General features: G+C 45.7%; 1 protein-coding gene across 1 annotated transcript in view; it reads left to right on the top strand.

The window, feature by feature from the left end:
* Positions 1-25,378, top strand: part of LOC311233736 (U3 small nucleolar RNA-associated protein 14 homolog A) — a 105,801-nt gene that overhangs the window by 57,787 nt on the left and 22,636 nt on the right. Inside the window, exons 9-13 of the mRNA XM_084320738.1 lie at positions 6,130-6,253; positions 6,511-6,588; positions 9,365-9,554; positions 14,382-14,579; positions 24,851-25,360. Coding sequence (XP_084176864.1) covers positions 6,130-6,253; positions 6,511-6,588; positions 9,365-9,554; positions 14,382-14,579; positions 24,851-25,360 — 1,100 coding nt within the window. The remainder of the gene's footprint in view (positions 1-6,129; positions 6,254-6,510; positions 6,589-9,364; positions 9,555-14,381; positions 14,580-24,850; positions 25,361-25,378) is intronic.

Below are 25,378 nucleotides of genomic sequence, written 5' to 3'. Positions count from 1 at the left end.
GCCTCCTCTGTCTACGAGCGTGCGGTCAGTCTCCTCTCTCTACGAGCGCACGGTCAGCCTCCTCTGTCTACGAGCGTGCGGTCAGCCTCCTCTCTCTACGAGCGCACGGTCAGCCTCCTCTGTCTACGGGCGCACGGTCAGCCTCCTCTGTCTACGAGCGCACGGTCAGCCTCCTCTGTCTACGAGCGCACGGTCAGCCTCCTCTCTACGAGCGCACGGTCAGCCTCCTCTCTACGAGCGCACGGTCAGCCTCCTCTCTCTACGAGCGCACGGTCAGCCTCCTGTCTACGAGCGCACGGTCAGCCTCCTCTGTCTACGAGCGCACGGTCAGCCTCCTCTGTCTACGAGCGCACGGTCAGCCTCCTCTGTCTACGAGCGCACGGTCAGCCTCCTCTGTCTACGAGCGCACGGTCAGCCTCCTCTGTCTACGAGCGCACGGTCAGCCTCCTCTGTCTACGAGCGCACGGTCAGCCTCCTCTCTACGAGCGCACGGTCAGCCTCCTCTGTCTACGAGCGCACGGTCAGCCTCTTCTGTCTACGAGCGCACGGTCAGCCTCCTCTGTCTACGAGCGCACGGTCAGCCTCCTCTGGAACATCACTCACCTTCATGTTCAGTGTGATGACAGAATAATCCTCTTTGTAGAATTGTTAGAGGGTAGTCTACATATCTGGCTGATACCTGTATGGTTGTTAGAGGGTGTAGTCTGCACACCTGATACCTGTATGGTTGTTAGAGGGTGTAGTCTGCACACCTGATACCTGTATGGTGGTTAGAGGGTGTAGTCTGCACACCTGATACCTGTATGGTGGTTAGAGGGTGTAGTCTGCACACCTGATACCTGTATGGTGGTTAGAGGGTGTAGTCTGCACACCTGATACCTGTATGGTTGTTAGAGGGTGTAGTCTGCACACCTGATACCTGTATGGTGGTTAGAGGGTGTAGTCTGCACACCTGATACCTGTATGGTTGTTAGAGGGTGTAGTCTGCACACCTGATACCTGTATGGTGGTTAGAGGGTGTAGTCTGCACACCTGATGCCTGTATGGTTGTTAGAGGGTGTAGTCTGCACACCTGATACCTGTATGGTGGTTAGAGGGTAGTCTACATACCTGGCCGATGCCTACATAATAGTTCCATGGCATTTCATGACACAATGCTAGGCCCATGTAAATGCGACCCAGTGAAAACAAACAAAAAAGAAGGCGGGCCAAAGAGCCACCCAGTTGTATTTGATTTGCTTAGATTCAAATTTAAACCAGCAAGCCTGAGTGTGAACGGATGACTGACAAAATGATGGCCATCTGTGTCTGGGTCCAGCAATCGACTCTGAGACCCCCCCCTCGCGATCGACTGGTAGATTGAGAAGACATAGTTTGCCCACCTCTGCTCTATTGAAACACTAGTTTACATAGAAACGTGTTGGACTGAAGTGTTTTTGTTACCCGGGTCTCGAGGACTGGCAGCACGGAACAACATGAGCTTGTTATTACCCGGGTCTCAAAGAACAGCATGAGCTTGTTACCCGGGTCTGGAGGACTGGCCGTACCACGGAACAGCATGAGCTTGTTACCCGGGTCTGGAGGACTGGCCGTACCACGGAACAGCATGAGCTTGTTACCCGGGTCTGGAGGACTGGCCGTACCACGGAACAGCATGAGCTTGTTACCCGGGTCTGGAGGACTGGCCGTACCACGGAACAGCATGAGCTAGTTACCCGGGTCTGGAGGACTGGCCGTACCATGGAACAGCATGAGCTAGTTACCCGGGTCTGGAGGACTGGCCGTACCACGGAACAGCATGAGCTTGTTACCCGGGTCTGGAGGACTGGCCGTACCACGGAACAGCATGAGCTTGTTACCCGGGTCTGGAGGACTGGCCGTACCACGGAACAGCATGAGCTAGTTACCTGGGTCTGGAGGACTGGCCGTACCACGGAACAGCATGAGCTAGTTACCCGGGTCTGGAGGACTGGCCGTACCACGGGACATCATGAGCTAGTTGGCAGGATTTGTTAAAGTCTGTAAATGGTTAATTTGTGATGTTTGTAAACACTGGAACAGACATATATTTTTTGTCAAGAAAGTAACTAAATGGTTATTTTCCATTTGAGAAGTGAAACGTCTTACAGATGTATATATATATGAATAAGCCCAGCGTTAAGGGGAGGTACGCCAGTTTACTAGTTCCTCTCATCCTATCTGAATCCAACTTAGACTACTTCAAATAGCTCATGTTTAATTGAAAATAAGTACATTTGCAAGTTGATTAGAACTCTTGTTTTTTCCCCTTCAGTGGCTAATCTTTCTATTTCAGCGTGAATAATAATAATAGTTGGTAATAAGGTAATTTACTGAGGGTTTTTTCTAAAACGTGTTTCTATCAGGAGTTATAGAATATCATATATATATTTATAAATATGTATATTAAAGATATACATTTGTAAAATGAGCAGCTGTGAGCAGAACTGGTTGACGGTTTAGCGACAAGTCGGTCTCTCTTCTCCTGTGTCTGTCAATCTTACGAGGCTCATACGGAACCAAGCATTTCACTATAGTACCTTATATGTGACAAAAGCTTGAGGTTCTTGACCTGCATACCGTGCAGCGAGGGGAACGGCTCCCTCCTACCTCCGGTCAATGGTCTCTAACTACACACCCTCAAGACCCCTACGCTCTGCATCTTCTAACTACACACCCTCAAGACCCCTACGCTCTGCATCTTCTAACTACACACCCTCAAGACCCCTACGCTCTGCATCTTCTAACTACACACCCTCAAGACCCCTACGCTCTGCATCTTCTAACTACACACCCTCAAGACCCCTACGCTCTGCATCTTCTAACTACACACCCTCAAGACCCCTACGCTCTGCATCTTCTAACTACACACCCTCAAGACCCCTACGCTCTGCATCTTCTAACTACACACCCTCAAGACCCCTACGCTCTGCATATTCTAACTACACACCCTCAAGACCCCTACACTCTGCATCTTCTAACTACACACCCTCAAGACCCCTACGCTCTGCATCTTCTAACTACACACCCTCAAGACCCCTACGCTCTGCATCTTCTAACTTCACACCCTCAAGACCCCTACGCTCTGCATCTTCTAACTACACACCCTCAAGACCCCTACGCTCTGCATCTTCTAACTACACACCCTCAAGACCCCTACGCTCTGCATCTTCTAACTTCACACCCTCAAGACCCCTACGCTCTGCATCTTCTAACTACACACCCTCAAGACCCCTACACTCTGCATCTTCTAACTACACACCCTCAAGACCCCTACGCTCTGCATCTTCTAACTACACACCCTCAAGACCCCTACGCTCTGCATCTTCTAACTACACACCCTCAAGACCCCTACACTCTGCATCTTCTAACTACACACCCTCAAGACCCCTACGCTCTGCATCTTCTAACTACACACCCTCAAGACCCCTATGCTCTGCATCTTCTAACTACACACCCTCCAGGCCGCCTGTCTGAGCTCCTGGATTCTAATCAACAGCTGAAACCACCACAGTCAGGACAGCTGAAACCATCACATTCAGGACAGCTGAAACCATCACAGTCAGGACAGACGGCTGAAACCATCACATTCAGGACAGCTGAAACCATCACATTGAGGACAGCTGAAACCATCACATTGAGGACAGCTGAAACCATCACAGTCAGGACAGCTGAAACCATCACAGTCAGGACAGCTGAAACCATCAGTCAGGACAGCTGAAACCATCACAGTCAGGACAGCTGAAACCACCACAGTCAGGACAGCTGAAACCACCACAGTCAGGACAGCTGAAACCATCACAGTCAGGACAGCTGAAACCACCACAGTCAGGACAGCTGAAACCACAGTCAGGACAGCTGAAACCATCACATCATTGGCTTCCAGTACGCTACAGGATAGATTTTAAGGTTCTCCTATTTGTTTTTAAAGCCCTTAATGGTCACCCCCCCCCCCCTCCTACATCTCAGACCTCCTATCCCCCTATTCCAACACCAGGTCCCTCAGGTCAGCCGATCAGAGGCTCCTGACAGTCCAGAGGTCTAACCTCAAGCTCAGGGGGGGCCGTGCCTTTGCTGTTGCAGCCCCTGAACTGTGGAACAGCATCCCCACCTCCATTAGGCTCGCCCCCTCGATAGATGCCTTCAAATCGAGGCTCAAAACTCACTTCTACCTACTAGCCTTTCCTGTTCACTGACTCATGCCCTGTTTTCCTATGTGTTTGCCTGTGTGCCCTCCCATAAAACGGAGTGTGATTGTTGTCAATATGTATCTATGTGTATCTACCCTCTGTACAGCACTTTGGTTGACACGTGTCATGTTAAATGTGCTATATAAATAAATCTGATTGATTGATTGATTGACAGTCAGGACAGCTGAAACCATCACATTCAGGACAGCTGAAACCATCACAGTCAGGACAGCTGAAACCATCACAGTCAGGACAGCTGAAAGCACCACAGTCAGGACAGCTGAAAGCACCACAGTCAGGACAGCTGAAACCATCACAGTCATGACAGCTGAAACCATCACATTCAGGACAGCTGAAACCATCACATTCAGGACAGCTGAAACCATCACATTCAGGACAGCTGAAACCATCACAGTCAGGTCAGCTGAAACCACCACAGTAAGGACAGCTGAAACCATCACAGTCAGGACAGCTGAAACCACCACAGTCAGGACAGCTGAAACCACAGTCAGGACAGCTGAAACCATCACAGTCAGGACACCTGAAACATCACAGTCAGGACAGCTGAAACCATCACAGTCAGGACAGCTGAAACCATCACAGTCAGGACAGCTGAAACCACCACAGTCAGGACAGACAGCTGAAACCATCACAGTCGGGACAGATAGCTGAAAGCATCACAGTCAGGACAGCTGAAAGCATCACAGTCAGGACAGACAGCTGAAAGCATCACAGTCAGGACAGACAGCTGAAAGCATCACAGTCAGGACACCTGAAACCACCACAGTCAGGACACCTGAAACATCACAGTCAGGACAGCTGAAACCATCACAGTCAGGACACCTGAAACATCACAGTCAGGACAGCTGAAACCATCACAGTCAGGACAGCTGAAACCACCACAGTCAGGACAGACAGCTGAAACCATCACAGTCGGGACAGATAGCTGAAAGCATCACAGTCAGGACAGCTGAAAGCATCACAGTCAGGACAGACAGCTGAAAGCATCACAGTCAGGACAGACAGCTGAAAGCATCACAGTCAGGACAGCTGAAAGCATCACAGTCAGGACAGCTGAAACCACCACAGTCAGGACAGCTGAAACCATCACAGTCAGGACAGCTGAAACCATCACAGTCAGGACAGCTGAAACCATCACAGTCAGGACAGTTGAAACCATCACAGTCAGGACAGTTGAAACCATCACAGTCAGGACAGTTGAAACCACCACAGTCAGGACAGCTGAAACCATCACAGTCAGGACAGCTGAAACCACCACAGTCAGGACAGCTGAAACCATCACAGTCAGGACAGTTGAAACCATCACAGTCAGGACAGCTGAAACCATCACAGTCAGGACAGCTGAAACCATCACAGTCAGGACAGTTGAAACCATCACAGTCAGGACAGTTGAAACCATCACAGTCAGGAGAGCTGAAACCATCACAGTCAGGACAGCTGAAACCATCACAGTCAGGACAGTTGAAACCATCACAGTCAGGACAGTTGAAACCATCACAGTCAGGACAGCTGAAACCCGACAAATGTTCTGTTGTTGACTAAAAACACACTTCTTCAATCAATAACTGGAAAAAAGAAGATGATGAAAACATAATAAAAATGATAACCTTCTTGCTGTCTTTTACTATCATGCACTTTGCTACTAAATAATCTCCCTTGCCTACATTACTACCTACCTACTATATATGTCTATACTACTACCTACTATGCTAATTATGTCTATACTACTATGCACTCAAGACTGTAACGCTCAAGTTCAACACTGTTTGACGAACAATCTTACTGACCCTTAGCTGCCAGAGTTGTACCCTTCCTGCTGACCTGTCGTACAGAACTTGTAAGTCTCTTTGGATAAAAGCGTTCAGCTAAATGACTAAATGTAAAATGTAATGTCTTGCAGGTACCACAAGGTGCATAACAAAGCCAAGCGTAAGGACATCCTGAAGCAGTTTGACGACATGGTGAAGACGGACCCTGCGGCCGCCCTGGAGCAGCTCAACAAGATGGAACTGTCCAGGATGCAGGTACAAAAAAAGACTTGTTCTTTTGTGTTTTTATTATTCTTCGCGAGGCCTGGCTCAAATATGATCATGAAGACATTCTGCGTTTGTTCCGGTTGATGTGGTAGAGTCTGGTACCAATGTTTGTATACACGGTGGTCTCTTCAAACGTGAACATGAATAATATCCACAGTTTGGATTGTAGTTTAAATAAAATAAATAAATAAAAATGTTGAAAGGCCTGTAATAAACCTGCTATTGTTTTCCCTCCATGCTTCCAGGAAAGAATGTCTCTCAAACACCAGAACAGCGGCAAGTGGGCCAAGTCAAAGGCCCTCATGGCCAAATACGACGAGGGGGTAAGTTCTCATTTGTTCTGTACTCTTCTTTGTTTCTTTTAGCTGCGACCAGCCGCTCTAGAGCTGCGACCAGTTGGTCCACAACAATGTCCCGCCCTCTAGTGGCCACAGGCTTCACCCTAGCAGGCTGAGATTAGGCATGGAGGTTGTGTGTGTGTTCGTGTGTTTGTGCCAATTGGCTAAAAGGGGGCGTGGCAGTGGGCGTGGCCTATCACAAAAAGGTTGCAGCTATTGCAAAATCACGATTGTTAGTTAGTTAGCACTTAGTTTAGCTGTCCATTAGAGCTGCTCGATTATGACAAATTATCATCCCGATTATTCATTGACTTGAGAACATCTCAGGGCTTACTTTTGTCAGTAGGATTGGGTATCCTTTGGATTTGATCGATTTCGGTTCTGGTTCTGCTCATCAAATCCGGTTCTGATCCTAATATTTTTGGTGGGTGAGAAAAGTTAATATCAAGAACCAAAGCTATTACATTTCATTCTTGGCAGAATTAGGCTCTAGTCAGTAAACTGTGAACCATGACTCTAAGATGTCTTAACCTGCTGTAACTCAGCCTTTGGTTTTTGTCATCCATTTTGGAAACATTATGACAGGAATAAAGGATCAATCAAAGGAGGCTTATTAAATGCATTAATATTGCTGTGGATGATAATGCATTTTTCTTATCTATTTAAGGAAGGAGACAATTGTTAAAGGAAAACTCCAACATTTTGGGAAATTAGCTTATTTGCCATCTACCCTGGAGTTAGACAAGAAGATACATACCTTTTTTCTTCTCTGTGCATGCAGTAGGAGTAGGAAGACGTGCACCATTAGCCTAGCTTAGCATCAGTCACTGGAAGTAGGTTCCTCCATTAGCCTAGTTCCCAACGTCTTCCTACTCCTACTGCATGCACAGAGAAGAAAAAGGTATGCATCTTCTTGTCTAACTCCAGGGTAGATGGCAAATAAGTAAATTTCCCAAAATGTTGGAGTGTTCCGAATGTTCACCTTACATCACTGCTCAGTGACACCACCCACCCTCTCTCTCTGCTCATCTTCCCTTCACAGCTTAAGTTGTCTTTAATGGGGGTGTCTGGGGATGAGCTGTGGTGCTGTGTGAACATTGTTCGTTTGGGTCCCTCTGATATAAAAGCTGAATGTCAGTATATTGTTACACCAGTGTCTCATATAGTCAGACCTCTCTTCACGTCCACGTTCGGTAGTACTTGTATAGCACAGGAGATATTATAACCAGAGTGTAACGTTAACGTTGTTGTAACGTTAACGCTGACGTTGCTAGTACCGCAGTTGAAGCAAATGCTTGGTCATATTGGAGGAGCTTCCTTGCTGCACTAAATACTCTTGCTGCAGGTATTGAGTTTTGACATGTCTTTTTTGTGAAGCTCAACCAAACGTTGAAGCGTTTGCTGCTCTTCCAGGAAAGGTAAACAAGAGTCTCTGCTCAACTGACTCAACGTTATGAGCCCTGCATCGTATGATGACGACTGAAAGAAAGTTTTACCTTTCTTCTCGACTAAAGACTGCCATTCTGTCATCTTCTACAAGTTACCAAAGACCTTTCTGTCATCTTCAAGTTACCAAATACCTTTGTCATCTTCAAGTTACCAAAGACCTTTTTGTCATCTTCTACAAGTTACCAAATACCTTTCTGTCATCTTCTACAAGTTACCAAATACCTTTCTGTCATCTTCTACAAGTTACCAAATACCTTTGTCATCTTACATGTTACCAAATACCTTTCTGTCATCTTCTACAAGTTACCAAATACCTTTGTCATCTTACTACAAGTTACCAAAGACGTTTCAGAATAACAGGATAAACATGCCGTGGCTCCTCCTCCCTCTCAACACCAGCTAAGACTACTGTTTGGGCTTGAGGGGGAGGGGTGGAGCGCACCGCTGTGAAGGAAGGGTGCGCTGCGTTTACAACACCAGACGAAATGAGAGCAATGCGGCACAATGATTGTTTGATCTTGTTTAGCTTGTTTTCATGATAGTTGGGAAGACAACATCATAATCTAAATAGAAACGTGATTAATCAGCAGCGCTGCTGTCCATCAGGCTCATCAGAACCTGAGTGATCGTACGAGAGGCAGTGCTGCTGATTATGAAGTAAAAAGTACTGCAGTATGAGCTCAAGGTGATATTACCTTCACACAACTATGCCAGAGATCTTATGAACCTGACTGAGTAGTAGGGCTGTCCCCGACTAAGGATTTGGATGGTCTTTTTAAATAAAAAAGTATAATATAAAAAAAATTCAATAATTTTATTTAACTTTTTTATCATTCCATTTGGGCTGTGGGGGGTGCTTAAATTAATGTCTGAAGGAGTCGACTGAAGGCTTCTTGTCCTCTGCAAAAGCATGCAATTGGTCCACTGATGGATACATCTTGATATTTGTCTAGTCTAGTGTGTTCATTAGATGGGTGAAATCCTCTTTCAGTGCCTCTGTGCCTGTTTTCGTAGGCAGTTAGCCTCTGATATGCGTGCCATTAGCGTTAGCCATGCTTCTAGGCCTCTTTTCTTTAGAAAATAATAATTATTTTTTTGACTAAGAGGTTGGCTAGTCGACTACGACTCCTTTCGACCGATTAGTCGACTAATCGACTAATAGGGGTCAGCCCTACTGAGTAGCAGTGCAAAATGATGCATCTTTGTACAGATCCATACCGGTATACATTAAATAACAATTTACCTCAAAGCCCTGATTGTGTCAAAAGCAACAACGCTAATCTACCTTCTTCTTCCATTTCCTGGTTGTTAGGCTCGCAAAGCCATGCAGGAGCAACTAGAAGTGAACAAAGAGCTGACCCAGAAGCTGGTGAACCCCTTCAACGCGGAGGCGGAAGAGGAGGAAGAGGAGGCAGAGGTGCTGCCTGACTTTGTGAACGACGCAGAGCCGGCCCTGGACCCCAGCAACCCCTGGATGACGGGCAAGCTCTCTGCAGAGCAAGGTAACTAAAGAACAGCTGGATGAGGGAGGGGCAAGCTCTCCGCAGAGCAAGGTAACTAAAGAACAGCTGGATGAGGGGCGAGCTCTCTGCAGAGCAAGGTAACTAAAGAACAGCTGGATGAGGGGCGAGCTCTCTGCAGAGCAAGGTAACTAAAGAACAGCTGGATGAGGGGCAAGCTCTCCGCAGAGCAAGGTAACTAAATAACAGCTGGATGAGGGGTGAGCTCTCTGCAGAGTAAGGTAACTAAAGAACTGGATGAGGGGTGAGCTCTCCGCAGAGCAAGGTAACTAAATAACAGCTGGATGAGGGGTGAGCTCTCTGCAGAGTAAGGTAACTAAAGAACTGGATGAGGGGTGAGCTCTCCGCAGAGCAAGGTAACTAAAGAACAGCTGGATGAGGGGTGAGCTCTCCGCAGAGCAAGGTAACTAAAGAACAGCTGGATGAGGGGCGAGCTCTCTGCAGAGCCAGGTAACTAAAGAACAGCTGGATGAGGGGCAAGCTCTCCGCAGAGCAAGGTAACTAAAGAACAGCTGGATGAGGGGCAAGCTCTCCGCAGAGCCAGGTAACTAAAGAACTGGATGAGGGGCGAGCTCTCTGCAGAGCCAGGTAACTAAAGAACTGGATGAGGGGCGAGCTCTCTGCAGAGTAAGGTAACTAAAGAACTGGATGAGGGGCGAGCTCTCTGCAGAGCCAGGTAACTAAAGAACTGGATGAGGGGCAAGCTCTCCGCAGAGCAAGGTAACTAAATAACAGCTGGATGAGGGGCGAGCTCTCCACAGAGCAAGGTAACTAAAGAACAGCTGGATGAGGGGCGAGCTCTCTGCAGAGCAAGGTAACTAAAGAACTGGATGAGGGGCGAGCTCTCTGCAGAGCCAGGTAACTAAAGAACAGCTGGATGAGGGGTGAGCTCTCTGCAGAGCAAGGTAACTAAAGAACAGCTGGATGAGGGGCGAGCTCTCTGCAGAGCAAGGTAACTAAAGAACTGGATGAGGGGCGAGCTCTCTGCAGAGTAAGGTAACTAAAGAACTGGATGAGGGGCGAGCTCTCCGCAGAGCAAGGTAACTAAAGAACTGGATGAGGGGCGAGCTCTCTGCAGAGCCAGGTAACTAAAGAACTGGATGAGGGGCGAGCTCTCCGCAGAGTAAGGTAACTAAAGAACTGGATGAGGGGCGAGCTCTCTGCAGAGCCAGGTAACTAAAGAACTGGATGAGGGGCGAGCTCTCTGCAGAGTAAGGTAACTAAAGAACTGGATGAGGGGCGAGCTCTCCGCAGAGTAAGGTAACTAAAGAACTGGATGAGGGGCGAGCTCTCTGCAGAGCCAGGTAACTAAAGAACTGGATGAGGGGCGAGCTCTCTGCAGAGTAAGGTAACTAAAGAACTGTATGAGGGGCGAGCTCTCCGCAGAGCCAGGTAACTAAAGAACTGGATGAGGGGTGAGCTCTCCGCAGAGCAAGGTAACTAAATAACAGCTGGATGAGGGGTGAGCTCTCCGCAGAGCAAGGTAACTAAAGAACAGCTGGATGAGGGGTGAGCTCTCCGCAGAGCAAGGTAACTAAAGAACAGCTGGATGAGGGGCGAGCTCTCTGCAGAGCCAGGTAACTAAAGAACAGCTGGATGAGGGGCAAGCTCTCCGCAGAGCAAGGTAACTAAAGAACAGCTGGATGAGGGGCAAGCTCTCCGCAGAGCCAGGTAACTAAAGAACTGGATGAGGGGCGAGCTCTCTGCAGAGCCAGGTAACTAAAGAACTGGATGAGGGGCGAGCTCTCTGCAGAGTAAGGTAACTAAAGAACTGGATGAGGGGCGAGCTCTCCGCAGAGCTAGGTAACTAAAGAACTGGATGAGGGGCGAGCTCTCTGCAGAGCCAGGTAAATAAAGAACTGGATGAGGGGCGAGCTCTCTGCAGAGCCAGGTAACTAAAGAACAGCTGGATGAGGGGCGAGCTCTCTGCAGAGTAAGGTAACTAAAGAACAGCTGGATGAGGGGTCGAGCTCTCTGCAGAGTAAGGTAACTAAAGAACTGGATGAGGGGCAAGCTCTCTGCAGAGTAAGGTAACTAAAGAACAGCTGGATGAGGGGCGAGCTCTCTGCAGAGCCAGGTAACTAAAGAACAGCTGGATGAGGGGCGAGCTCTCTGCAGAGTAAGGTAACTAAAGAACAGCTGGATGAGGGGCGAGCTCTCTGCAGAGTAAGGTGACTAAAGAACAGCTGGATGAGGGGCGAGCTCTCTGCAGAGCTAGGTAACTAGTAGGGGTGCTCGATATTGGCTTTTTTACCGATATACAACGATATACAATACGATGTGCAACTCTTAATTTCCGATACCGATATCAACCGATACCGATATATGCAGGGTCCCCCCCCCCCCCCCCCCACAACTGAATAATTTCAGATAATTAACATTACATATGTCTTGTTGTGGAATTAACATAACAGTATGCATACTTTTGACAATAAATAAAATCAGAATTTGTTCTTACTTGCTTGCCTGGGTAAATAAAGGTTATAGAAATGTAAAAAAATTATATACCGTATATATATATATATTTATATATATTTTTAAACTGATATTTTCCGATATCACATTTTAATGCCAATATCGGCCGATAATATCGGACATCCCTAGTAACTAGGGATGGGTACCGGTCACATTTGAACCGGTACCTGTGAATCCATACCGGTACCCAACGGTATCTTTTTTCGGTACTTTAGTCTCTAAAAATGTAATCTACCTACCTCAGTTGTGAACAGGGGAGGAAATTAGGCCACTTTACTCGCCAAATGCGAGTATTTTTTACGTTTGGCGAGTGATTCATGAAGACCACTCGCCAGTCTGGCGAGTATACAAAAAAATAAAACATTCTGCAATCACTGCACTGGCAAACGGTGCGCGTCTTCTGAGTGTTCGCTTTAGTTGACAGTGCCACGAGAGCACTGCACAAGACCACCCGCGGACATATAATGTTTAATAAACGTTTGCGCAGTACTGGCCAACCCGCGGACATATAATAATAAAAGTCCCGCGGTACTACTAGGCTAGCCATCAGGAGCACTCGCAAACAGATAACGTTAAACACAGCAGAATATGGAAAACAGACAGACTGACCAACGGGGAACTGCATCCAACCCTAGTACAACCATCGAGTATAAGTTACTAAGGACACATTTAAATCAGAGGTGTAATGTTGTCTACTGGAACTGTATACAGTGGTTAGCTTCTAGTTAGCGTGATATAGCTGCTTCTTGCTAGCTAACGTTAGCCCTGTGTGCTCAAAGCAGCCAGCTAGGTGTATCTGTTATGACTATAATGTTTCCGAAAAAGCACCGGACTACGACGTAAGGTTAGACATTTTATTTCATGCTCAAAAGCCCCTGGCTTGCACATCGCAGTCACGAAAGGGGCTAGCTAAGCTCAACCAGACAACAGCACACCAACCCAACTGACGTTACCACAACACTTGACGGTACGTCACAGCACTGTCGTAAGACCACCGTGCTGTCTTAAAGGCACAGTGTGCCTACCCAGATGCATACACAACATTGACGCGGCTTGACATACAAAGAAGTAATTATCACAATTAGCGATTTTTTTTGTCTGGTAAAAAATCTGTTTGGCTGGTAAAAAAAATCAGATACTCGCCAGTTGGCTGGTAAGCCAAAAAGTTAGTTTCCTCCCCTGGTTGTGAAGAAACAAAATCCAAACTTCAAATAACCACACTTTCGACCGTTTTCGGCTTGCCATTGCCCCGACTGCTTTGTTGTTGAATCAAGTCAAATCCTAGGTAAGCGTATATTGTGCGTGTGAACGTTGACATAGAAAAAAGAATAAGTGCGGTATCTCACGTGAATCGATACTCAGTAGTACCGACGTGTTTCGGTAAGTACCTTTAAAAGTACTAAATTCGGTACCCATCCCTAAAGGTAACTGCACTAAAGAACAACTGGTTGCTCCTACCTCCGGTCAACGGTCTCTAACTACACACAGTGGCTCGGGAGGTAGAGCAGTCGTCTGGTAATCCCGGTTTGATTCCTGCTCCTCCCAGGCAGCTTGTCGAAGTGTCCTTGAGCAAGACACTTGACCCCTAATTGCTCACGATGAGCAGGTCAGCACCTTGCACAGTTGCCTCCGCCGTCATGTGGGTGAATGTGAGGCACAAGTTGTAAAGCGCTTTGGATAAATGCACCATTTACCATTTACACACCCTCAAGACCCCTACGCTCTACATCTCCTGGCCGCCTCAGACCCACTCCTATTCTAGTTCCTAGGGGGGTCATTAAAGAGAACTACTATGCTACTATATTTATACTACTACCTATCATACTAGTATGTTTATATACTTCTATTCACTCAAGAGTGTAACACTCAAGTTCAACACTATTTGACGAACAATGCTACTGCCCTTAGCTGCTAGAGTTGTACCCTTCCTGCTGACTTGTTGTTCACAATCTGTAAGTCGCTTTGGATAATGGATACATGTCAGCTAAATTACTAAATGTAAAATGTAATGTAAATGGTTGCACGGTATCACTTTATCTGTTGTGTATTGACAATTTAAATTTAAAGGTAGAGAAAGATAAGATGTTCCTTTATTGATCCCCTTGGGGGAATTCGGGCGTCATAACAGCTTGGGGGAGGGGAGGTACAGGTATGGGCAGGGTAATAGTAGAAAGACATGGACAACAGTGTAAACAATATAAGTAACTCAATAATTAGAGGTGCAGGTGAGAATGTAGCAGAATTACTGTGCAGAGAGACACGCACATCAGTACATTACCCAGTATCTGCTATAGTGATGCTACTTGACCTCTGACCTCTCTTTCCTTTTCCTAGACGCAGAGCCGGAGGAGGATAGCGCTGTGGAGCCTGCGGCAGCTGGGCCTGGAATGGTGTCAGATTCTAAGGAGGAGGAGGAGGAGGAGGAGCAGGAACCTGCAGAGGAGGTTCTTCTACGGCAGTTTGAGGCCAAGCGAAAATTGCGCGGAGCGGAAGAATTTGACATGGCACCAATGTGTCTGAGTGACGGCGAAGGTAACGAGCTGGTAACAATGTTAACAAGTAGTAAAGCACTGTTTCATCTCCCAGAGAGCTATACTGTTTCTGCCAGCCAACTGCCCACCATACCCCACCCCCTACCCCCAGAGGTTCACAATGGAAATAAGCCTTTTGGCTTTATTGTGTTTTGGTGATTGGAAGCAACGCTGACAGCTGGATTCGATACCAGTGTCTCTTGCGTTGGTGACGAGCGCCTTGTCCGCTGCGCCACCCACTGATGATTTTTTTTTAAATGTATGTATTCCTGCTGAGTTTTATATGTATCGTTTATCAATGATCAAATAAATTCAATCAATAAATTAGAGGGCCCCCCTCCGATAGGGCGCCCGTTTGTTCTGCGGTCGTCACTGCACTCCGATTGGACGCTTGGAGAAGTCCGAGAGGAGAGGGCGGGATGTTTTTATATTAAGCTGTAGTGTAAAGCACCCTGTGCATTCGTGCTGTGAAGGGTGCTATATAAATAAAGGTCATTCATTCATTCATGAAGGATAAATGAAAATAGAGCATCTTCACTGCGATGGTTAAACACACCGGGTTTTCCCACTTGGTTGGAATTGTACAACTCTGGGAGTTCTGATACTGGTTCTGATGCGTCTCCTGTAGGGCTGTCGCGGCAATCCCGTGGTGTGTCAAGGCACCCGCGGATGGAGAACAGACAACCGTGGTTAAAAAAAACAAATGGGGCATCATCATTTTTAACTCTGTTCATTTAATGACGAGATTGCCTCGTGCGTCCGTTTTCCAGTAGCATGAGCTAACTTCACGTTTCCATACAGTTTACAACTCACAGATGAAATCAGGATTTAATTTCATATCCCGGACTCGAGCCCCAAATGTATACCTGTTCCTGTATTAATCTGAACCGCAGTAGAGTACAGGGGAGCGTTCTCCCAACACTCCCGGGCCAAAGTGTAACTTGCTTGTTATAACTAGCCGGACTTCGGGGTAAATCCCTCTGTAAGGTGGTGACAGTAGACCAGACAACCGTTCTCTCAAGGACTGGACATTCATTTCCGTTTGCAGCTCTCTATTATTATTTTTTTGGATCCACTTTTTCTCCCATTTTTCTATATTTTCTCCCATCCCAATTTCGTATCGTCCAATTCAACCCTCCCCTGTCACGGACGCTGTTTCTTGCCTCCCACAAGCCGGCTGCAATGTGGACTAAGTCATACATAGCACAAGTCCCCTCCGGTACTTTTTTTTTTAAACTTAAATTTTTTATTAACATTTATTTAGACAGACAGCACTTACAAAAAATAAATAATAAAAAATGAAGAGACTAGTATCTCAATAAAAACAAAAAGAAAAAACAGTGCACATAAATATTTACATGGGTATCACATGGTTAGTTATCTGGTTCCCCTACTGTTGTTTTCTAGGTATTTGATACAAAGGCTGATTGTGTATCTCCCTTAAACAGGCATAAACAGGTAATTCCTACTCAAAGACAATAAATGCTGACTAAGGTTTGTATGTGTGATCTGGGTCCAGAGACCCTCCTTGAGTTTCTTTCTTCCCTTCTCCTTCGTCCTTTCTTTTTTTTTCTCTTGTTTATTAACTTTCACTTTGCCTTTTGTTTCACCCATACACAAACCACATCATCCCTGAATATTTAATATCACACCGTTGAACAGACATAAATAATAAGGTATAAAAGCATTCAGCACTTGTAATATCCCAAAAACAAAATAGATAATATTAACTAAAGTACAGGTGTGTGACATGGGTTCATAGACCCTGCTTGAACATCTTTCCTCCTTTACCCTTCGCTCTCTTGTGTTGCATTTGGTTCTTCCTCTGTGATGTTGTTCTCGTTCCTTTTATAATCCTCCCACTTTCCCCATCTTTCCCCAAATTTCTCTTCTTGTAACCTCAGCATGTGTGTTATCCTTTCCATATCCTGTATTTCTTCCACTATTCCTACCCATTTTGCTATTGTCGGTGGGTCTTCCTTATACCACAGTCTCGTTATTGCTTTTCTGGCCGCTATCAACATTATCTTTATTAAATATTTGTCCCCCCCTTGTATTCCCTCGTGTGTCAGGTCTCCTAAGTAAAGCACCAGTCCTGTTTGTGGTATCCCGTATCCTAATATTCTGATCATTGCTTCCCCTATCTCCTCCCAATACCCCTTCAGCTTCTGACATCCCCAGAATATGTGCGTGTGATTTGCCCCCTCCTTCCCACACATCCTCCAGCATGCTTTTTGTGTTGGTGCATATTTTCCCTTCAGCTCTGGGGTTATAAAGAATCTGATTATGTTTTTCCATCCAAATTCTTTCCATATTCTCGATCCTGTTGTTGAATGTTGTACCTCGCATATGTTCCCCCATTCCTTCCCTGTTATTTCTATCTCTAGCTCTCTCTCCCATTTCTCCCTTATGTAATCGGTCGTGTGTCCCTTGCTGGTCATTATAGCCCGGTATATTGCTGATATTACTCTTCCTTGCCCCCCTTCGTATGCCCATACTATCATCTTTATTATTCCATTCTGTTCCTCGTCTTTGGCCCCCCTTATTTCTTTGTTGTAGTAGTCTCTAACCTGTAGATATCTGAAGTGGTCCCTGTTTTCTAGTCCAAATTTCTCCTTTAATTTTTGTAGTGTCTGCATTTCCCCCTTCTCTATCATTTTGCATATTGCTGTTGCCCCCCCCCCTCTCCCACCTTCTGAATCCATGGTCTAACCTCCCTGGTTTGAATCTCTTGTCATGTGCTACCCATCTCAGGACCCCTGACTGCTTCTCCAATTTGTGTGTTTTTACTACTCTGTTCCATATGGTCAAGGTGTATTTGGTGATTGGATCTAATAGTCCCTCCTTTTCTTTAAATAGTTCCCTATCCCCCACCAGAGCTTGTACCTTGTATCCCTCCCCTTCTTTTTCAATGTCTTTCCATCTTGCCTCATATCTGTCGTTACACCAGCACGTCACTGCTCTCAGTTGTGCTGCATAGTAATAATCTTGTAGGCTGGGTACTGCCATCCCTCCCTCTTCCTTTGGTAGTTGTAGTGTTTTATATCTGACCCGTGGTCTTCTCCCCGCCCATATGAACCTCGATATCAGTCTGTCCCACTCCCTGAATTGATTCTGTGGTATTTGTATCGGTAGTGACTGGAATAGGTACAGTAACCTTGATAGTATGTTCATTTTAATGACCTCTATTCTTGAATTGAAGTCCAAGGGCATTACTGTCCATCTCTCTAGGTCTCTCTTGATGTTCTGATTTATCTGTGTATAATTCGCCTCAAACAGTTTCTCCACCCCTCTCGTGATGTTCACCCCTAAGTATTTAATCTTGTCCATGTCCCATCTTATCCTGTACTGTTCTCTAATTTCTGTCGTTGGAGAGTAGTTCCATGCTAAGGTCTGTGTCTTTGTCACGTTTAGTTTGTATCCTGAGTAGTGACCATATTCCTTCAGTAGATCCATCAGTGCCGGGAAGCTCTTTTCTGGTTGCCTCATGTATACTATCACGTCGTCTGCAAATAAGCCTAGTTTATATTCCGTTCCCTTTATCCTTACTCCCTTGATGTCCTCGGTCTGCCTGATCAGTTGTGCCAGTGGTTCTATGAAAACGGCGAAGAGCGTCGGTGAGAGACAACATCCCTGTCTGGTAGCCCTCTCTAATCTGATTCTATCCGTCAAGCTGCCATTCACCTTAACCCTCGCTGTCGGCTCTTGATATAGTGCCTTGATCATCTTCATCGCCCTCCCGTTCAGTCCGAACCTCATCAATGTTTTATATAAAAATGTCCAGCTCACACTGTCGAACGCTTTTTCTGCATCTAGGCTAATCAGTACCGCGCTACCCCCTTGTTTTTGTATCTCCTCTACTATGTGTAATGTCTTTCTCACGTTGTCCTGTGTCTGTCTCCCTTTAATAAATCCAGTTTGATCTTCATCTATAATGTCTGGCATAAACGTCTCAAATCTTTTTGATATCGATGTATACATCTTGTAATCTACGTTGAGTATGGACACAGGTCTGAAACTACTACATAGTTCCCTATCCTTCCCTTCCTTCGGTATCGTGGTGATTATGGCTTCCTTCCACGAGGGGGGGGGGGGGCATTTTCCCCTCTTCCATCGTGTGTCTGAACGCCGCCCCTAACATGGGTGCTAATTCAGTTCTAAATGTCTTGTAGAATTCCGATGGGAATCCATCGCTCCCCGGAGACTTGTTGTTTTTAGCTCTACTAATTGCAACTTCCAGTTCTTGTTCCGTAATTATTTTATTTAACTCTTCATTCTGTTCTTTCCCTATCGATGGTAACTCTAGCTTCTCCAGATATGTTTCTATTTCCTCTTCTCCCGCTGCTTTTGGCTGTGTGTATAATTTCTCATAGTATTCTCTAAATGTCCTCTCTATTTCAGCTGGGTCCCTCAATATTTCATTAGTCTTTGTATCCCTTATTGTGTGTATCGTGTTCAACTTCTGTTGCGTTCTAATTCTCCTAGCCAACAGTCTGGTCGCTTTTGGTCCCCCTTCATAGTACGTTTGTTTCATGAACCTCGCTTTCTTTTCTATTTCCGTCAATAATTCCCTATTTATCCTGGCCTTTACTTCTTTGATTTCTCCGAGCGTTTCCTGTTCTTTTGATATCTGGTGTCTCCCCTCTAGCTTCTTTAGCTTCCCTATCAGATTGTGATATGTCTCCGTTCTGGCCTTCTTCAGCATTGCTGTTTTTTCCATCAATTTCCCCCTTATCACTACCTTCAGTGTGTCCCATAGAATGTTCGGGTCTACCGCCCCGTTGTCATTTTCTTCCTTATATCTGGCTATCTCCTCCTTGATCTGACTCACCACCCCTTTGTTATTTAATATTCCTACATTTAGTCTCCAAATCGTGTTCCTCCGTCTCCCTTCTAGATCTACTGTCAGATATATGGCACTGTGATCCGATATGTCCGCCACTCCTATACTGCTCTCCCGTGCCCTGTAACTGTCCCCCGTCGTCATCAAAAAGTAGTCTATTCTCGCATACGTCACGTGTGGGTGTGAGTAATGTGTGTATTCCCTGTCCATGGTGTGCATCTCCCTCCAAACGTCTGTAATTCCCATTTCCGTCATCTGAATATTCATATATCTACTGATGGGCGCCCGTCCTTTTCTAGTACTCGTGGTGTCTAGGTCGTGATTCAGTACTACGTTAAAATCTCCCGTACATATCAATATCCCTTCTAGTTCCATCACTATCATGTCAAAAATGGTCTCATATAAATCCCTCTCACTCTCTGGGGGTGCATAAACATTTACTAACGTAACCATTTGGCCCTCCATTTTCCCCTTCACCAAAACAAACCTTCCCTCCTTGTCTCTTACTTCCTTGATCAATTCAAATTTGACTGTTTTTGATTAACGTGATTACTCCTCTCCTCGGGTTTTGTTCAAAGGAACTATAGTATGCATTTTCATATCCAAATCTCTTCAGTTTCTCATGACCCTGTGCTACCAAATGTGTCTCCTGCAGAAAAATCACTTCCATCTCACTTTTTTTACATTTCAACATCACTTTGCCCCTTTTTATCGCATTATTCATTCCATTAACGTTTAACGACATCATTTTTATACCTTTAACCCTTGTCATCTTTCTTCTTCTTTCGTCTGTCAGTCCCCCCCATGTCACACTCATTCCCCCCTCCGGTTGGAGCCTCCGCTCTCTTCACCGAATACATATAATGATTAACATAAATAAAAAACATAAACTTTACATAAAGTGCTCCCAAGGCGTTCGGGGGGTCCCTGTGTCCCCCCCTGTCCCCTGCTGGTGGGTGAGGGGTAATTGCCCTCCTAGCGAGGGGCCCCCTCCTGACGGCTTGGGGGTTTGAAACCCTTGCCCCCAATCGCTCGTCATATTTGTCCAGCTTTCTTACTGTTTTTTTTTTGCTTTCGAGCTCCTGGTCAAAAAGCGCTCTGTCCTTCCTTTTGATCAAAGACCCTCTTTTCTTGTTCCCTCTCAATGTGACTCATATGTTTCATTGTCCCTCCTTCCTCCCATATCCGTGTGCGGTGTCTCCCGTGTACCCCTTATTATTTTCTTTTCCTCTCCTCTATTTTCTATGTGATGTCCATTTATCCCCTTAATCCCTCCCAACTGTGTTACTCACAGCGTGTTTCTATGTATCTGTTTCAGTATGGTCTGTGTCTCGCCTATCAAACCTAGTTATATTTCCATTTATTTCCTCCATCAGCTTGTGTATTATGTGTCCATGTATACGTTACGTTCATTTCTATATCCTGCCTCTACCTGGGAATGTGTGCTTATGCATATGTTATTTCAGTTTCTATACTTTGTCTCTATTTGAATAGTTTTTTCAATCTCTTGTGCGTGTACTCATCCGTTCGTCTCCTCCCGCCTCCTCTCCGTCTGGCCTCCTCATCCGTCTCCGTCCTCGCTCCGTCACGTTTCACCTCCGCCTTCTCCTCTCTCCTCCCTCCGGTTTCGGTCTTCCACTCTGATCCATCTGCGGGCTCCTTCCAATCTCTGCTGCAGGCTCCTCGTCTGTTCCTCCCGCCTCCTTCCTTCTCCGTCCTCCGCCATCCTCATCCCTCGCCGTCTCATCTCTCGCTCCGCTTCTCGTGCCGTCGCGTACATCGCCGCTCCTTCCCCCCAGTGAATCCTTAGCGAGGTCATGGGTGACTGGAATCTCATTCCGTTTTCTTTCAGGGTTTTCTTCAGTCCCGCGTAGGACCTGCGTGTTATCGCTACCGCTGTCGAGTAGTCGTGATCAAATGATAGTCTTTTCCCTTCGATTTCAATCTTCTTGGTCCACGCGGTTCTGAGTACCAATTCCTTAACCTCGAATCTCAGAAAGTTAATAATCACCGCCCTCGGAGGTCTGTCCGGTTGTGGTCTCGGAGCCAACGCCCTGTGGGCCCTCTGTATCTCCATTTTTTCCAGTCCCGTTTCCTTAATTTGTTCTTTGATAAGTTTTTCCACATATAGGGTCACCGATTCCCCTTCGACTCCTTCTTTCAGTCCCCATATTATAATGTTATTTCTCCGTGACCTCCCCTCCATGTCCGACATCTTTGTCTCCATCTGTTCTTGTTTCTGAATCACACATGTTAATACCTCGTGTATCTCCGTGTTCCATTCCTCCGCGTGAGCCGTCCTAGTCTGTAACTCGGTCACGTTTCTGTTCTGTTCCGCCATCTTCTCCTCCACCCTTTTGATTTCTGTATTCATTTCACCTCTGAAGTCCTCCTGTTCCTTCCTCAATTCCTCCCGTAGCTTCCCAATATCATTCCTTATCGTGTCCGTGTTCAGTTTTATCGCCGCTGTTATGTTCTCCAGTATCCCGGCCTGCATGTTCACGGCCCATCCTGGCATTATCGTGTCTGCCTCAGCGTTACCGCCCCCTTCTTTCGCCTGGCTTTTCTCGGCTTCGCTCCGGGGATTCTGTTTCTTCGGATTCTCTCCTTCTCGTATGTTCTCCATTTCTATTTCCTTCACAATCGTTGTCTCTTCCTTACTTCTCGTGAGCATTTTCCTTTTTAATTACTTTTCTGGTCTTTTTTTATCCGTTTTTTCACTCATTTCCAAGACCAGGAGCTCTTTCGCACGTGTGTTACCCGTCTGCTCTCATACCGGAAGTCCTTCCCCTCCGGTACTTGAGGTAACAGCAGTCGCATCTTTTCACCTGTGCAGCTCGATCTCTCAGTGGCGAGGAGTAACGCGTGGGAGGCTCACGCTGCCCCCGACACTTCCTGATTCTACTGCGCAGGCGCACCAACCGACCTGTAGGAGTCGCTGTCCACAACGCCCGATCCCCACCCTTCAGTTTCCCTCCCCGTAATACGGCCAATGTGTATTACTGTGGACGACCAGCTAAACTGAAAGCAAATGTGGAGCACTGGGCTCGAACTGACGAGCCCAGCGTCTCCAGCATTTCGTGGCGAGTGCCTTGCCCACTACGCCACGTAGCCGCCCGTTGCAGCTCTCTATTCTTAATGTTATTGACTAACGTTACACGCAAATTAAGTGCTGCCTCTCTACCGTTCCCGCTACACTCTTGACTACATCAACGTTTCCCTAATCCCTACTCTCACTTCGTTAACGTTATTATAGCTATTATGATCTGTAATGTCAACTGGATAACGTTAGCTTTGTTTGCAAACGTTAGTTAACGTTCGCTATCTATAACGTTAGCTATAGGCTAGCTATCTATAACGTTAGCTATAGGCTAGCTATTGGCTAGTTTTCCCCAATGATAAACAATGACACAAGTTGTGATATTTAACTAGCTATGTATGTGCATTCAAATTCACTCATGTTAAAATAGTGTTATAATAACGTTAAATGTTCGCTCAAATAACATTAGTTTTAAGTTGGAGAAGGGCATATATCCCACAACGCATCACTCTTAAAGGAGCAGGCAACACCCTAATCTACTTTTATCACATTTCAGAATGTTGAGGGACAAATGGATAGATTATCAAACACGTTTAAAATTGTTTCGGGACTCCTACGACCTTAGATATTTTTTCTAATCACGATCGTGGGTAAACTCGCATGTCTTAACACATCAAGTGCTGTTCAGCAGGGTGCGCTGTGGGCCGTGAGTGCCAGCGCTCTGTTCAATGGGGGATAAATGCCTTTTTTTTCAGTGCTAAACTAATATTAAATATTATGGCTATGGATCTTATAACAGTGTCGATTGTCAGAGTTTCTTCCGGTCAACATGCAAAAAACAGATACTTTTTTCATCCATACATTTCCGTTTTATACCGTGGTGAATATGAGTATAGTTTTAGAGTGATCCTGTGTAATCCCAGGAAAATCCGGCAAACAGCCCTCTAGTGCATTTCATTATAAATCTTGCCATTTCTCGCCTGATTATTGAATCGATCTGAAATCAACGCTAGATTGTCAGTATTATGTTTCATCATGCATGCACGAAAGAGTGGGGGGGGGAGCGTTTTTCTATGCTTCGAGCGCCACCAACGGCATACACTACACAGTACATATACAGACACACGCTGCGATCGCAGGGAAAAAATTATTGGATCAACGCAAGATTGATAACATATAGTCCTTACCTTGTCTCTGATGTACTGCAAAAAGAAGAATCCAATTATCTGAACGCCATTCCAAATATCCACAGCGATCCTGTGTCCAACGTTATCCATAATTGGACATGAACGGGCGGGCGGGGACAGTTGTCGATGCCATCCCTATAAGCGCTTCTTTTGCCGGAGTGTTTAGAACCCGCCCCCATGCCGCAGCTCGGCCGAGAAAACAAACCACATCGTTTTGAAATTGAGTGCAATAGCGGCCGCAAGGCGTTAGGCGGCGGTATCGGACCGTTGCAGTCTCAGACAGAGTGCCATTCAGTCCTACAGCATAGCAGGATGAATTATGAATGGGAATGGCGAATAAAAGAAATAACGACACAGAAACGTAGATCTACGTTTCCGGCACTCAACCACTGGGCCACAGAAACGTAGATCTATGTTTTTGGCAATCAAAGGGTTAATAATAATTTAAAAAAAAATATATATATATATATATATATATATATATATATATATATATATATATACAGGTATATAAAAAAATTAAAAGATAATAAAAAAAATTAAAACCTTTTTTATAAAAAAAAATTTAATAGAAGTGCGGCACCACCGCATCCCGCGGTGATTAGACACACACACAACTGCGGTGAGAAAATGTCATACCACGAAAGCCCTAGTCTCCTGTGGACCCTCCTCCACTCAGGTGGAGCTTGTCTGGCAGAAACATCATAGTTTAGCTGTATATTGTCATCATGTACCTGGGAGATAATGAATACCCTGTGCTGCCCGGACTGAGTGGAGATGGTGACTTCTGTCTATTACTGGTTAGGAGATATTAACATGATGACTAGATTATTAAAGGTGCTATAGATAAAAAATGTATGTAGAGTAATCATTTAATAATACACACATCCTATACATATATTCCTGCTTATATACACACTGTATGTACTATATCTGTCTGTATATATCATACCTACTCTTATTAGTGTACATAATACTGTATATACATCGGATTAGCATATTACTCAGTAGCTTCATTACATATATTCCATTAATCATTTGTTTACATTTAATCACACTGTATATTGTTAATGCACTTTACTGTTACCTTGCACTCTGGTTAGATATACTTATGGTTGTTGTACTGTACTTGTGCTGTATGATGACAATACGTTTGAATCTAATCTAATGACACTGCTTGACCCCTCCTTCACCTCTCCTAGACACTGAGCAGGTGGAGGATACTGGTGTGAAGCCTGTGACGGCAGCGCCTGGCATAGTGTCAAATTCTGAAGAACAGGAGAAGATGCAGGATACTGCTGTGACGGCAGCGCCTGGCATAGTGTCAAATTCTGAAGAACAGGAGAAGATGCAGGATACTGCTGTGACGGCAGCGCCTGGCATAGTGTCAAATTCTAAAGAACAGGAGAAGATGCAGAATACTGCTGTGATGGCAGAGCCTGGCATAGTGTCAAATTCTGAAGAACAGGAGAAGATGCAGGATACTGCTGTGACTGCAGCGCCTGGCATAGTGTCATATTCTGAAGAACAGGAGAAGATGGAGGATACTGCTGTGAAGCCTGTGACGGCAGAGCCTGGCATAGTGTCAAATTCTGAAGAACAGGAGAAGATGGAGGAGCAAGAACCTGAAGAGGAAGTACTTGAACCAGAGAAGAGTCTTCATCAGGCAGAAGATCCTGACACGGCGCCAGTATGTCCGAGTGATGGCAAAGGTAACAAGTTAATCATAA

This window comes from Notolepis coatsorum, assembly GCF_963971535.1.
Source record: "Notolepis coatsorum genome assembly, chromosome: 8".
Lineage (NCBI taxonomy): Eukaryota > Metazoa > Chordata > Actinopteri > Aulopiformes > Paralepididae > Notolepis > Notolepis coatsorum.
Note: the sequence above shows the minus strand (reverse complement) of the source record. Positions and strands in the feature narration are given on the sequence as shown.